The sequence below is a fragment of the Pipistrellus hanaki genome (genome assembly GCF_964339955.1).
Source record: "Pipistrellus hanaki genome assembly, chromosome: 1".
In the NCBI taxonomy this organism is placed as follows: Eukaryota; Metazoa; Chordata; class Mammalia; order Chiroptera; family Vespertilionidae; genus Pipistrellus; species Pipistrellus hanaki.
The window spans coordinates 209,026,731-209,038,579 of NC_140503.1; the positions used below are offsets into that span (position 1 = coordinate 209,026,731).

General features: G+C 70.5%; 1 protein-coding gene across 1 annotated transcript; it reads right to left on the minus strand.

Annotated features, from left to right (window-relative positions):
• Window positions 1-2,897: 2,897 nt before the first annotated feature.
• On the minus strand, window positions 2,898-5,622 carry ADRA2C (adrenoceptor alpha 2C). Its single transcript, XM_084902035.1, has one exon. The coding sequence runs from the start codon at window positions 4,817-4,819 to the stop codon at window positions 3,398-3,400; it is 1,422 nt and encodes a 473-aa protein (XP_084758161.1). The 5' UTR covers window positions 4,820-5,622; the 3' UTR covers window positions 2,898-3,397.
• Between the last annotated feature and the right edge of the window lie 6,227 nt (window positions 5,623-11,849).

Here is an 11,849-nt window from a genome sequence, read left to right on the forward strand (position 1 = left end):
GACGGACCCAGAGCAAGACGAGGCCTCACCCGGGTCCCTCCTTCTCCCCAACTTCTCAGCTCCCACCCTCCCACCCTGTGAGCCCCACCCACGCCACATAATGGCCCACGGAAGCCCCCTAGCAAGCAGGGGAGGCCGCCCCCTCTCCCCCCCCCCCTGCCCAGGGAGAGCCGTGGGGGCCTGCGGGGTCCCGCTCGGGGTGTGGAGCCTGGCCGGCACCTCAGCCTGGCTCCCCCACCTGCCCTGGCCGTGGGGCTGCGGGCTGACAGCCCGGGAGGGCGGGCCAGGCTGCAGCTGCCCAGCCAGGCTCGGGCTGGCGCCGTGTGTAGTGATGCCAGGCTGTGCGGATCTGCGGGCCCCGCCACGGATGTGCCATAAATACAGCGCTGCCAGCCGGAGGCCGCTTCTCGCCTGGAGCGGAGCTCTCCGCAGCCCCGCCCGCCGGGGAGGCCCGGAGCCCGGAGCTGCGTTCCGTCTGTCTTCCCGGCTCCGCCCGCCCAAACCGCACTGTGTTTTGAATTCCATGCTGAGCTGTCAGGGAATATTGTGAGTGATCCTGTTCCTCCTTTTCTACCAGCTCACAACGGAACTAGAACACAGGGGTTCGCTTACACAAACGCATGCGTGTCCACCCTGCTGACCCCGCCGTGGAGGGCTGGGCCGGCTCGGGTGCAGGCCAGTCTGCCCGCTCCGTCCACCTCCCGGGATCTTCTCCTGGGCAGCGGCGGCGGTTTTAATTTTGCCTGAAACCTGTCCCCGAGGGGAAGCCCCGGGCAGGAGGCAGCTGTGTCCAGCCTCCAGCGGAAGCCAGGGGCCGAGACCCGGGCGGCGGGAGCTGGGCCTGGACACTCTGAGTCTGCCCCCCGCACTGCCCGTCCCGGGCCACACGGCCAGCTCCCGCCGAGGGTCCTCAGCCACAGGCCGGGGGCTGGAACGGGCGTCTCCAAATAGAGGTGAAGAGGCGAGGAGGCCACCGTGTGGCTGGACGGCAGCGCAGACGGCTGGACAGAGGTTGGGCCCCGCTCTGGACGGCAGGGACCTCGGGACACCTGGCTCCTGGACCACAGTGGGAGCGGTCAGTGCTCAGGAGCCCGGGGTGGGGGTGTCAGCACCCCCACATCACCCACGCAGACAGCGAGACCAGCAGCCGGCCCAGTCCCCGCGCAGAGCGGGCGGAGCCGGCCTGGCGGCTCTTCTAGCCGAATGCCTCTCCAGGCGGCGCTCAGGGTGGAGTGGGGACAGCTGTGGCTGAATGGGGACGAGGTGCCACCGCGCCCCCCGCCGGGTGCCATTCCCGGGGCTGGGAGGGAGGGAGCAGGTGTGGACACGCTGCCCAGCGCACTCTGCCCTGTGGTGGACCGGGGTCCCTGCCCCCCACCCGGAAGGCCCTGCAGCTCACAGGCCACACCAGGGGCCGCCGTGCCCTCAGAGTCACCCCACGGCCTCCAGGCGGCTGGCATGTCCCACAGACTGGCAGGCTTGGCAGATTTCAATGCCCCCACTTCACAGGAGGGCACTGGGGCAGAGGGGCATGGGGGCGCTGGGGAGCTCAGCGATCCTGCAGCAAAGCCAGGCCTCCCACACGGACACCCCTTCAGGCGCCGCCTAGCGGAGAGCGGTCAGAGCTGTCCCCACGGGCTTGGTGGGCCACCCCCCTCCTCTCCTCTCCCCTGGTCTGGCCCCTCCCCTCCCCCAGGTCTGGCCTCGCTCCTGTCCGGAGCCTAAGCACAGGTGTGGGGGGCCCACGTGAGTCAGTGTGGACCGCGGGGGAGCGCTCGGCCAGCGGGCGGATCCTGAGGACCCAGAACTTGGGGCGATGAGGCCGGGTCTGCACAGGGGTTGGGGTTCTCCAAGGGACAGCGCTGGCACGTGGCCCGGGAAAGGGGTGTGCCTGGCCCCTGCTTCAGGGGACAAGGGCTTGCGGATGGAAAGCAGGACCCAGGGCTGACCCCTCCCTGGGACAGACCCGGCCCCCCAGGCCAGACTGACGGTTGGTGACCCGGACAGAGCTGAGCTGGCCGGGATGGCGGGGAGGGTGCACAGGAAGGCCGGGCACAGTGGGCAGGAGCCTCACCAGCGGGGTCCACAGGTGAGCCGTGTTCCGGAGGGATCTCCCCCGTAGCCCCAGGTCCTGCTCCTGCCCCCCAACCCCAGCCATCCCAGCTCCAGGTTCCGTGATGGGGCCCCTCTAATACTTCACTCGCTCCTTCTAGCCACCCTCAAGCCTCAGTGGGGGCGGGGGGCGGGGGGCGGGGGGCGGGTGCACAGACACGGGGTGGCCGGGGCATGAGGGGGAGCTTGTGGGGGGAGCCTGACTCAAACGCAGGGGGTGGTAGGCGGGACAGGCAGGCTCCAGCCGCCCTCGCCCCTCCCCATGGCCTTCGGGCCTCCATGTTCACAACAGTAAGAAGTGGACCGAGGGAAGAAGGTTGGGAGGCTGGCCTTGGCTCAGCCCCCCGAGACGCTTCTAGGCAGGTGTCTGCAACCTGCGTCCTTCACAGGACCCCGCTCAGGGCAGGAGGGGGCTTCCCACAGCCCAGGCTGCCATGCCCCTTCTTCCGCTGGGAGGGGCTGCCAGGCCAGGGCAGGCACTGGTGGGCGCAGGGGCAGGAACGGAAGTGGCGAGGGCAGTTCTGCAGGGTCTACACAGGAACCAACGCGGTGGTCACAGCACACGCACTCTGTGCACAGACCTTACACGTGCATAAAGCATTTGGTTTAAAAGGGGGGGGGGGGACACTCCACACACACTTCTGTGCAAGGGGCAGGTTGGAATCTGGGACCTGGAGTGTGCTCCTTCACCCGTTGGGGGGGGGGGGGGCAGGTAGGCAGGTGCTAGCCTGGAAGTTACCCCAATCCCCAGCCCCGGCTTAAGGACGGACTGCTGCACCCAGAGCTTAGCTTACAAAGGTTTATTTAGAAAATAGTTTGGTGGTTGGGGTTGTCGTTTTTGGCAAACATTTCAATACTTTCAGTTACCGAACGTGGGCAGTGCCCCCCAGACAGCACCCCGGTCCTGGGGAAATCAGCCCTTGCTCGGAAGTGGGTGCGGGGCGGCGCGCGTCTGGGGGCGTCCTCACCGCCTGGAAGGTTGCAAGTGCGCGTGGCTAAAACCCCGACCGAACAGCTCCCCGCGGCCGGGCCCCCTGAGCAGGGTCCAGGCCTGCAGTCTCGCCAGCAGCCCCTCGCTGAGATGGGGAGGCAGAGGGGCGCCCCTTTCTCCTCCCCTCTCCCGGGGGCGCTTGGGTCTCATCAGCCCGTGCGCCTGCCCTGCGCCCTGGAGGCCAGTCCCTCACGGCTCTCCGCTCTCCGGGGGATCGGCACACGCTGCTGCGCCCGCCCGCCCCCTCCCCCCGGAGCCGCCCGGGGTCTCGGGGTCCCCGCGCCAGGCGCGCAGTCACTGCCTGAAGCCCCTGCGCCTGCGGCGGAAGAGGATGTGCTGGAAGGCGCGCCGGAAGTCCTGGTTGAACACCGTATAGATGACCGGGTTGAGCGAGCTGTTGCAGTAGCCGATCCAGAAGAAGAACTTGAAGAGCGGGTCGGGCACCTGGCAGGCCTGGCGGCAGATGCCGTAGAGGCTGTAGCTGAAGAAGAAGGGGAACCAGCACAGCACGAACACGCCCATCACCACGGCCAGCACGAAGGTGAAGCGCTTCTCGCGCGCCTGGGCCACCTTGCGGCGGCACACGCTGCTGCGCGCGCGGCGCCGGCGCGACAGGAAGAACTCCACGGAGCGCGAGCTGGCGCGGGACGGCCGCCCGCCGGGGCCCGGGCTCCGCGCGGCGGCGGCGGCGGCGGCGGCGGAGAGCGCGCCCTCCTCGGCGGCGGCGGCGGCGGGCCCGGCAGCCAGCGCCTCGGCGCCGCCCTCGCCCTCGCCCGCCGGGCCGTCCGCGCGCCGCCGCCCGCCCCTCCGCACCGCGCCCCGGCGCCGCCGCCGCTCGGCCGCCGCGCTGCTGTCCTCCGGCTCCGGGTCGGCGCGCGGGCGGCGCGGGGGCGCGCAGGGCCCGTCCTCGCCCGCGCCCGCCGGCGCCCCCAGCCCGTTCTCCGCGGGGGCCGCGCCGTCGGGGCCGGCCGGGCGCTTGTCGCTGAGCGCGCGCGTGCGCAGCTTGGCCACGCGGTAGATGCGCGCGTAGACCAGCAGCATGATGAGGCAGGGCGCGAAGAAGGAGCCCACGCAGGACGACAGGATGTACCAGGTCTCGTCGTTGAGGCCGCACTGCGGGTAGGCGGCGGCGGCGGGCCGGCGGTAGAGCGAGACGAGCGGCGGGAAGGAGATGACGGCCGAGACGAGCCACACGGCCACGATGGTGGCCTTGACGCGGCGCGGCGTGCGCTGCAGGTTGTACTCCACGGCCCGCGTCACGGACCAGTAGCGGTCCAGGCTGATGGCGCACAGGTGCACGATGGACGAGGTGCAGAAGAGCACGTCCAGCGCCAGGTACACGCCGCACCACACCTGCCCGAAGTACCAGTAGGCCATGAGCTCGTTGGCCAGCGAGAAGGGCATGACCAGCGTGGCCACCAGGATGTCCGCCGAGGCCAGCGACACCAGGAAGAGGTTCTGCGGGGCGCGCAGCGCGCGGCTGGTCAGCACGGCGATCACCACCAGCACGTTGCCCACCACGGTGAAGACGATCAGGAAGCCCACCACGGCCGCCAGCCCCGCCACGGCGCCCGCCGAGTACTGGCCGGGCGGCGGCCCCCAGGCGCCCCCCGAGGCGTTGGCGGCTCCCCAGCCGCCGCCCCCCTCGCGGGCGCCGCTGGCGTTGGGCCCCGCCGCCGCCGCCGCCAGCGCCACGGCCAGCGCCGGGGACGCCATGGGCCTCCCGCGAGCTACGCGGTCCCGCCCGGAGCCGGGGCGCAGCCGCGGCAGCTCCGGAGCCCCCCGGCCCGGGCCGGCGCCCGCATCGCCGCCTGCTCCTGGGGCGCGCCCCCCGGGAGCCGCGGCGCCCCGCAGCCGGCCCCCGGCCGTGTTGGCTCGGCGGCGGCGGCGGGCGGCGGCGGGAGGAGAGGCGGGCGGAGAGCTGGCCGCGGCTCCCGCAGCGCCGCGCTAGTGCAGAGCGGGCGGCGCCGCGGCGGCGGGGGCCGGGGGCCGGTCCCGGGTCCGAGCGGCCCCGCCCTGGGTCTGGCTCACGGGGAGCGCCCCGGCCGCGAGCCCACGGCGACGCGGCACCCGGTCGGGCGGGCCTCGGCGGCGCAGGCTGCAGGCGGCGGCGGCCCGGGCGCCCCGCCTCCCATCCGGCCGGCTAGGGGTCTGCGCCGCGCCTCCGGCCCCCACGCCCGGCCTCCGGCTCCAACTTTACTTTCCCGTGCGGGGCGCCGCGTCCGGCTCCGGCCCCTCCTCCCGCCGCTCCGGGGCGGGCGCCCCGCAGACCGCGCCGCGCCGCTCGCCCAGCTCCGCCGCCGCCGCCTCCTCTCCGCCGCCGCCGCCGGCGCCGCGGCCGCTGTGCTCCCGGCGCGAGTGCGGCCGCCGGGCTCGGCTCCCAACTTGGTAGAGTTGCGGGCGGGGCGGGCGCGGTGGGCAGGGGCGGCCACGCCAGCGCCGCCGCCGGGGAGCGGCCGGAGCGGAGCCGCGGCCGCCTGGGAACCTGCCTGCGCGGCGGCGGCGGCGGCGGCGGCGGCGGGGAGGAGTCGGGCGGCGGCGCGGGGCGCGCGCGGCGAGGGCGCCCCCTCCAGGCCGTCTGCAGCCTGCGGGCCGGGCGGGCGGCGGCCTGCGCGGTGCGTACCCGGTCCGGCGGGTCCAGGAGCCCCGCAGCCCCTCACGCACACGCGGGCGCGCACACGCGCAGCGCGGCCGGCGGGTCTGGCGGGGCCGGTGCCAGCCCCTCGCTGTTTGTCCTCTGAGCGCGGGTCCGGCCCCGCCCCGCGCGGAGCTCCCGGGCAGAGCCACCTGGCCGGCCTCTGCCCCTCCTGCCCGCGTGAAGCGGCGCCTGTGGAGCCCGGGCAGGCGCCCAGCCTGCGCCCGCGCTGGCCACGGTGGCCGCTCAGCCCGGCGCCGGTGGCTCTGCTGTTAGAGGGCGAGGGGACGCTCTGAAACCCCCGCCCCTGACCAGCGTCCGAACGGGACCGCCTCGTGACGGTGTCTCATTCCTGCTGGCTCAGGGGCGAGTTGTTGGGGTAACCCCGCTCACCCCGACCCACATCCCTGTTCATTGACCCGCAGATGTGCACGGTCATCACCCCGCCCCCACCCCAGGCCAGTGCTGGGTGGTCCCTGCCTCCAGGACACAGGCTTGGGGTGGGGGGGGGGAGTGCTGGGGCCTCCGGAGGACCTTTCTGCTGCACCAGACCGCACCCAGGCTGCTGCTCTCCCTCTCCGATGGGAGGGGGCAGTCAGGGAGAGGGTGGGGTAGCTGGCCTGGCAGGGAGGAGTGCAAGCAACCCCTGACCCCAGCGATGCCCAGAAAGGGCATGGTTTGCAGGCGGATTCCCTCTTCTCTGAGCTCCCCGGGGCGCGAAGGGCCTTAGGCAGGAGAGCCCAGTGGTCTCAGCAGAGATGCCCACAGTGAGCCTCGTTAACCACGTGACGCAGAGGAGTGGGGAGTCAAGCCAGGGATGGGGCAGACCGGACAGTGCAGGTGGCGGGCCTGCCGCCGGCATGTATCGATATGCCTGGGGCAGGCAGAGGGCCACCGTCCTGGTGAAAGGTGCCCCTGGTACTGGAGGCCCCGGGGTGCCACTGGCCCGAGCACTCTGGGGGCACTTTGCAGGGAAGACCCGCACACCCCGTGCCCTCCATCAGGGTCGGCACTGTGCCCCTGCTTGGCACACACTGAGGCGGGTGCGGTGAATGCCGGCAGCGCCTGGGAGTGGGGTGTCTGGGAAGGCTTCCTGAGGAAGTGACCTTTGACCTGCGTTTGGAGACTGGAGGGGAGTTATGGGACTTATGGGAGGTGAGCGGCCCCCGTGGGCCGTGCTCGCTGGGGTGGGAGGGGCTTCGTCTTGGGGGCACAAGGAGCCAGAGGAGGGAGGTGGCAGCATCTGCTGCAGGTCTGGGGTGCCCTCTCCCAACCCAGCCTGCCACGAGGCGGCCTCCGGACCAGGAGGGCCTCTGCCCTTGAGGAGCACGTTGGGGCAGGCATGGACATCCTGGTTCCACGTGACCCCGCACACGCTCACGGCAAGGGCAGCAGCACGAGGGGGGGAGGGAGAAGCACGCCGAGCACCGGGCCGGCGCAGACTGGACCTCCAAGCCCAGGAGGCGGCTCCCCAGCCAGGCCAGCCGGGGCGTCTGGAGGGCCTGGCCGGCCCGGACCAGCCCTGGGGACGCCCGGCCCGCCTCTTGACGGCGAGCTGCTGGCCCTTCCTGGCGGGACCGGTGGAGCCGGAGGAAGTGCCTCTCCTGTGGGTCCCGGCAAAGGGCTGGAGGAGAGCTAATCCCCAAGGAGTTGTGGAGTGGCCCGGGCGGGCTTTGGGGCTCCTGCCTGCATGCGCACACGCACACACACACATGCTCATCTTGTCCCCACAATGCAGTACACACATGATCGTCTTGTCCTCACACAAGTGCATGCACGCACATGTGTGTGCACACACGTGTTCTTCTCATCACCACATGTATGCATATGCGTGCACACACGTGCTCATCTTATCCGCGCACATGCATGCACACACATGTTCTCATGTCCTCGTACATCTGTGTGCACACACATGCACTCATCTCATCCCACACATGCATGCACACACACAGGTCCTCACCCCACACACATGCATGCACACACAGGTGCTTATCCCCACATACATGCATGCACTCAGGTGCTCATCCACACATACATGCATGCACACACACGGGTGCTTGTCTTGACCCACACACATGCATGCACACACGCGGGTGCTTGTCTTGACCCACATGCATGCATGTACACACGTGCTCATCCTCACACACATGCATGTACACACGCCCACAGGGGCCTCGCTCACCCTCCGCTCAGGGAGTATTTTTGTCGCCCGCTGTGGGCTGCTCCTCCCGGCCCGCCCGCCTCACCCTCTGCCTGCTCTCTGGCTTGTTCAGGGACTCTGGCTGCTCGCCCAGGCCTGCAGCCCTGTGGCTGTCTGCATGGTTGCAGGCCTCGGTCTGTGCCGTGGCGGCCCCTTCCCAAGTTGGGGGGGGGGGGGTGTCCCTGCCCCGCTGCCTGGCACCGCCCGCGCCCAGCTCCCGGGATGACCTCAGTGTGTAGCAGAGGGCGGGGCACCACGGCCAGTGGGAGCCTGCGTGCTGCTGCTGCCCTGGGCCTCAGCGGCCCCGGAGCCTGCGCTGTGCGGGATGCAGGGCCCAGAAGGCCCGGCCTCTGTTCCACGAGGCGGGAGTGTTGGGTGGAGCGCGGCTCCCGCTCACGCTCTGCTTTGCAGTCTGGCCGCGGGGGGCGCTCCTGCCCTCCCAGGCCTCAGTGTTGCCGTCTGCAGGGTGGGGTGTTGGACAGGCTGGTTCTGTGATCCATGCCAGCTCTGCCCCCACTTGGCTGCTCGCTCCTGGAGGTGGGTGCGTGTCTGGTCTGCCATCCAGCTTGGCTGGCGCCTCCGGGGCAGGGGCGGGCGCTGCCTCAGGGAGCCGACCTCCGAGGGAGGAAGCCAGTGTCAGCGCCAGCCGCCACGCTGAGAGGCCTGTCTCCTCCAGCGAGCAGGGATCCCCACGGTTACTTAAAATGTCACCTTCACAGAGGAGGCAGGGAGCTCCTCTCTCCCCTCTCCGGAGGGTCCCGGAACTGCCCCGTCTGTGGCAGCTCGGCCGGACCGGCGCCGGGCGGCTCTGGTTCCTGCCCCGCAGGCTGACCCGCTGCGGGATCGATCGCGCTGATGGACCTGGCACCACGGAGGCCTGCGGCGCTGGCTGAGCCCTCTGCAGGCAGCTGCTCCGAGGACTGCCTCTGTCTCTGCCCCTGCCCCTGCCCCTGCCTCTGCCCCTGCCTCTGCCTCTGCCTCTGCCTCTGCCCCTGCCCCTGCCTCTGCCTCTGCCCCTGCCTCTGCCTCTGCCTCTGCCCCTGCCCCTGCCCCAGTCTCTGCCCCTGCCCCTGCCCCTGCCCCTGCCTCTGCCTCTGCCTCTGCCTCTGCCTCTGCCTCTGCCTCTGCCCCTGCCTCTGCCTCTGCCCCTGCCCCTGCCCCTGCCCCTGCCCCTGCCCCTGCCCCTGCCCCTGCCTCTGCCTCTGCCTCTGCGATGCTGTGACTGGTTAGCGAGGGTCAGCGTGTCTCAGCGAGGCCTGCAGGGGTTCGAGCTCGCCTCCCCGGTCGTGGCCATGGCTGTCGCTCGGCCTTCTGACAGTCCCTGCCTCCCCCACCCGTCACCATCGCTCCGGGCCTGGCCAGGCCCCCTGCCGGGACCTGCTGCGCCCAGACCCCTGCCCTGGCACTCAGGCCCTCCCCGGCCCGGCCTTGCCCGTGCCCGGCCCCTCATCCGTCCCGTTGTTCGGAAAACAGACTAACGGGCGTCTCCGGGCGCCAGCCTTGGGTGGCTCTGTCACATCGTGTCATCCAGGCCCGTCTCGGCTGCTGAGTCATGAGGCACCGGGGTCCCGCTGGCTGTGTCTCCCGCGGGCTGGCAGGGGCCGCCGGGAGGAGCCGGGAGGACTATGGAAGCAGAACCTGGGCGCAGCTCCCCCTGGGCCTGTGGCCCGCCCCCCTGGGCCGCCTCAGCCTGCAGAGCTGGCTGGGGGCCCTGGGGGCGGGGGGATGACACCTCGCCTGGGGCCCTGGGCCCGCTCATGGGACCACGGGAGGCGGCAGCGTGGGGGCGGCTGCGGAGGTTCTCTGCGTCTCCTCCTGTGGAGCTCGCCCTGACAGCGCACTGACTTCAGAAGACGAACATCCCAATAAAGCTCAGCCTGGCACTGCGGGCGGCGGCGAGCCCGCGCGGCAGGGAGGACCCGCTGGAGCGGTCGCTGTCATCACGTCCTGGCTGACGGGGTCACAGGGTACCGCCTTCAGCCCCCACCCCACCCCCGCCTGTGCTGGCCCGCCCCGGCCGCGGGGCGCGCACTGCTTTCTCAGCAGCCCCTCGTCCTGGGTGCGCTCCGGCCCCCTCTGCCAGGCTCTGTGCTGGCCCCGGGCACACACCTCTGCTGCCCGCCTTCCTGGAGGGCAGTGCCCAGCGGGGAGGGCAGTGCCCAGCGGGGAGGGCAGTGCCCAGCCAGAAGGCAGTGCCCAGCCGGAGGGCAGTGCCCAGTGGGGAGGGCAGTGCCCAGCGGGGAGGGCAGTGCCCAGCGGGGAGGGCAGTGCCCAGCCGGAGGGCCAGGCTGGCTCGGGGAAGTGATAGGGGTTCCTGAGGACAGGCCTCTGCTGTGCCTGACAATGGAGGGAGACTTGCTCAGCCGAGCAGCCTGCTTTCTGGAAGCTTCTCCCATTCCCCCGGCGCTGCTCCCTCCCCCCTCAGCCAGGCTGCTCCCGAGGAGTGACCCTGGTGCTGGCACGTGGCCTGCGTGGACCTACCCGCCTCCCTCAGGGCCAGGCCCCCAGGCCCTCCACCCAGGGCTCCTCCTCGGCAGGGAGCTACAGGATGGTCAGCAGATCTGGACGCTCATGTATCTCACCGTCTGAGAACGGGGCGCTAGTAACACCCCCACTTGGCAGGTAGGAGGCAGGCACGGCTGCCAGGCCGCCAAGGAGCACCCTGGCGGATTTGGGCTCTGGGTCAGGGCCCTCCCCCTTTTGGCCTCACTGCCCGGGTAGGTGACCCCGGGGGCCCGGCTCCATGCCGGGGCTTCTCTCCCCCAAACGGTCTCTCCGGCCGCCGACTCCCCTGTGGCCTGTCCGGTGCTCACCCGCCTCTGGCCTGAGCCCAGCAGGTGAAGGAATGCGGCTCCCTCAGCCTCCACAAGGACGGCGGAGCCTGCGGGGCAGTGACCGTGGAGGCCCGGGCGGCCTTGTCCCCTCTCCGCCCCCTGTGCTCACAGCGGCGGGCGTGTGCAGGCCGGAGGGGAGAGCAGCACAGACCCTTCCTGCTGTAGCCGAGGGGAGGGCCCGGGCACCCTGTGCTCGCTGCTCCAGGGGAGGCACAGCTGGGCCGGGGAGGTGGGCAGGTGCCATGCACTGCAGGTCACATGGGTGCAGGTCATGTGCGTGCAGGTAGCATGGGTTCAGGTCATGTGCCTGCAGGTCATGTGGGTACAGGTCATGTGGGTACAGGTCACGTGGGTGCAGCTCCTGTTGGTTAAGGCCTGTCCTCTTCCTCCCGGGCTGGCCTGCCCTGCACGGTGCCCCCGCCCAGAACCCGGCACAGCCTGGGCAGAGGCTCTGTGAGTTGGAGCGGCTTCCTGCCGCAGGGCGAGAGCCTGGCCAGAGCAGATGCGCTTCCGAGCTGAAGGGCTCCAGGCCTCTTGTTTGTATATATATATTTTTAAATTGATTTTTTACAGAGAGGAAGGGAGAGAGAGAGAAACACCGACCAGCTGCCTCTTGCACACCCCCTACCGGGGATGTGCCCGCAACCAACGTACATGCCCCTGACTGGAATCAAACCTGGGACCTTTCAGTCCGCAGACCGACGCTCTACCGCTGAGCCAAACCGGTTTCGGCTCCAGGCCTCTTGTTTGGCTGTGACTTTGCCACTTAGGAACATGCGTGAGCCTTTGGCATGTTTGAGAGAATAAGAGCCGTCACATTCAGCCTGAGCCCGAAGCTGGACAGCTCCCTGTGGGCCCTGACCCCAGGGGTTTCTGGAGGCAGGCGGCAGCCTGGTGTCCTGCCTGGAGGTGGGAATGGTGTGCTGGAACCTGGGCCCCCAGGCTGGAACTCAGCAAGATCTGCTCTGTTTTCTTCTTGATTTAGACTGTAAATTCGTCACGGGAGGGAAGGAACTGGCCCGAGACGGAGGCTTGCATGTCAGGGCACAGGCAATGCTGCTGCAACAACAGGGACCC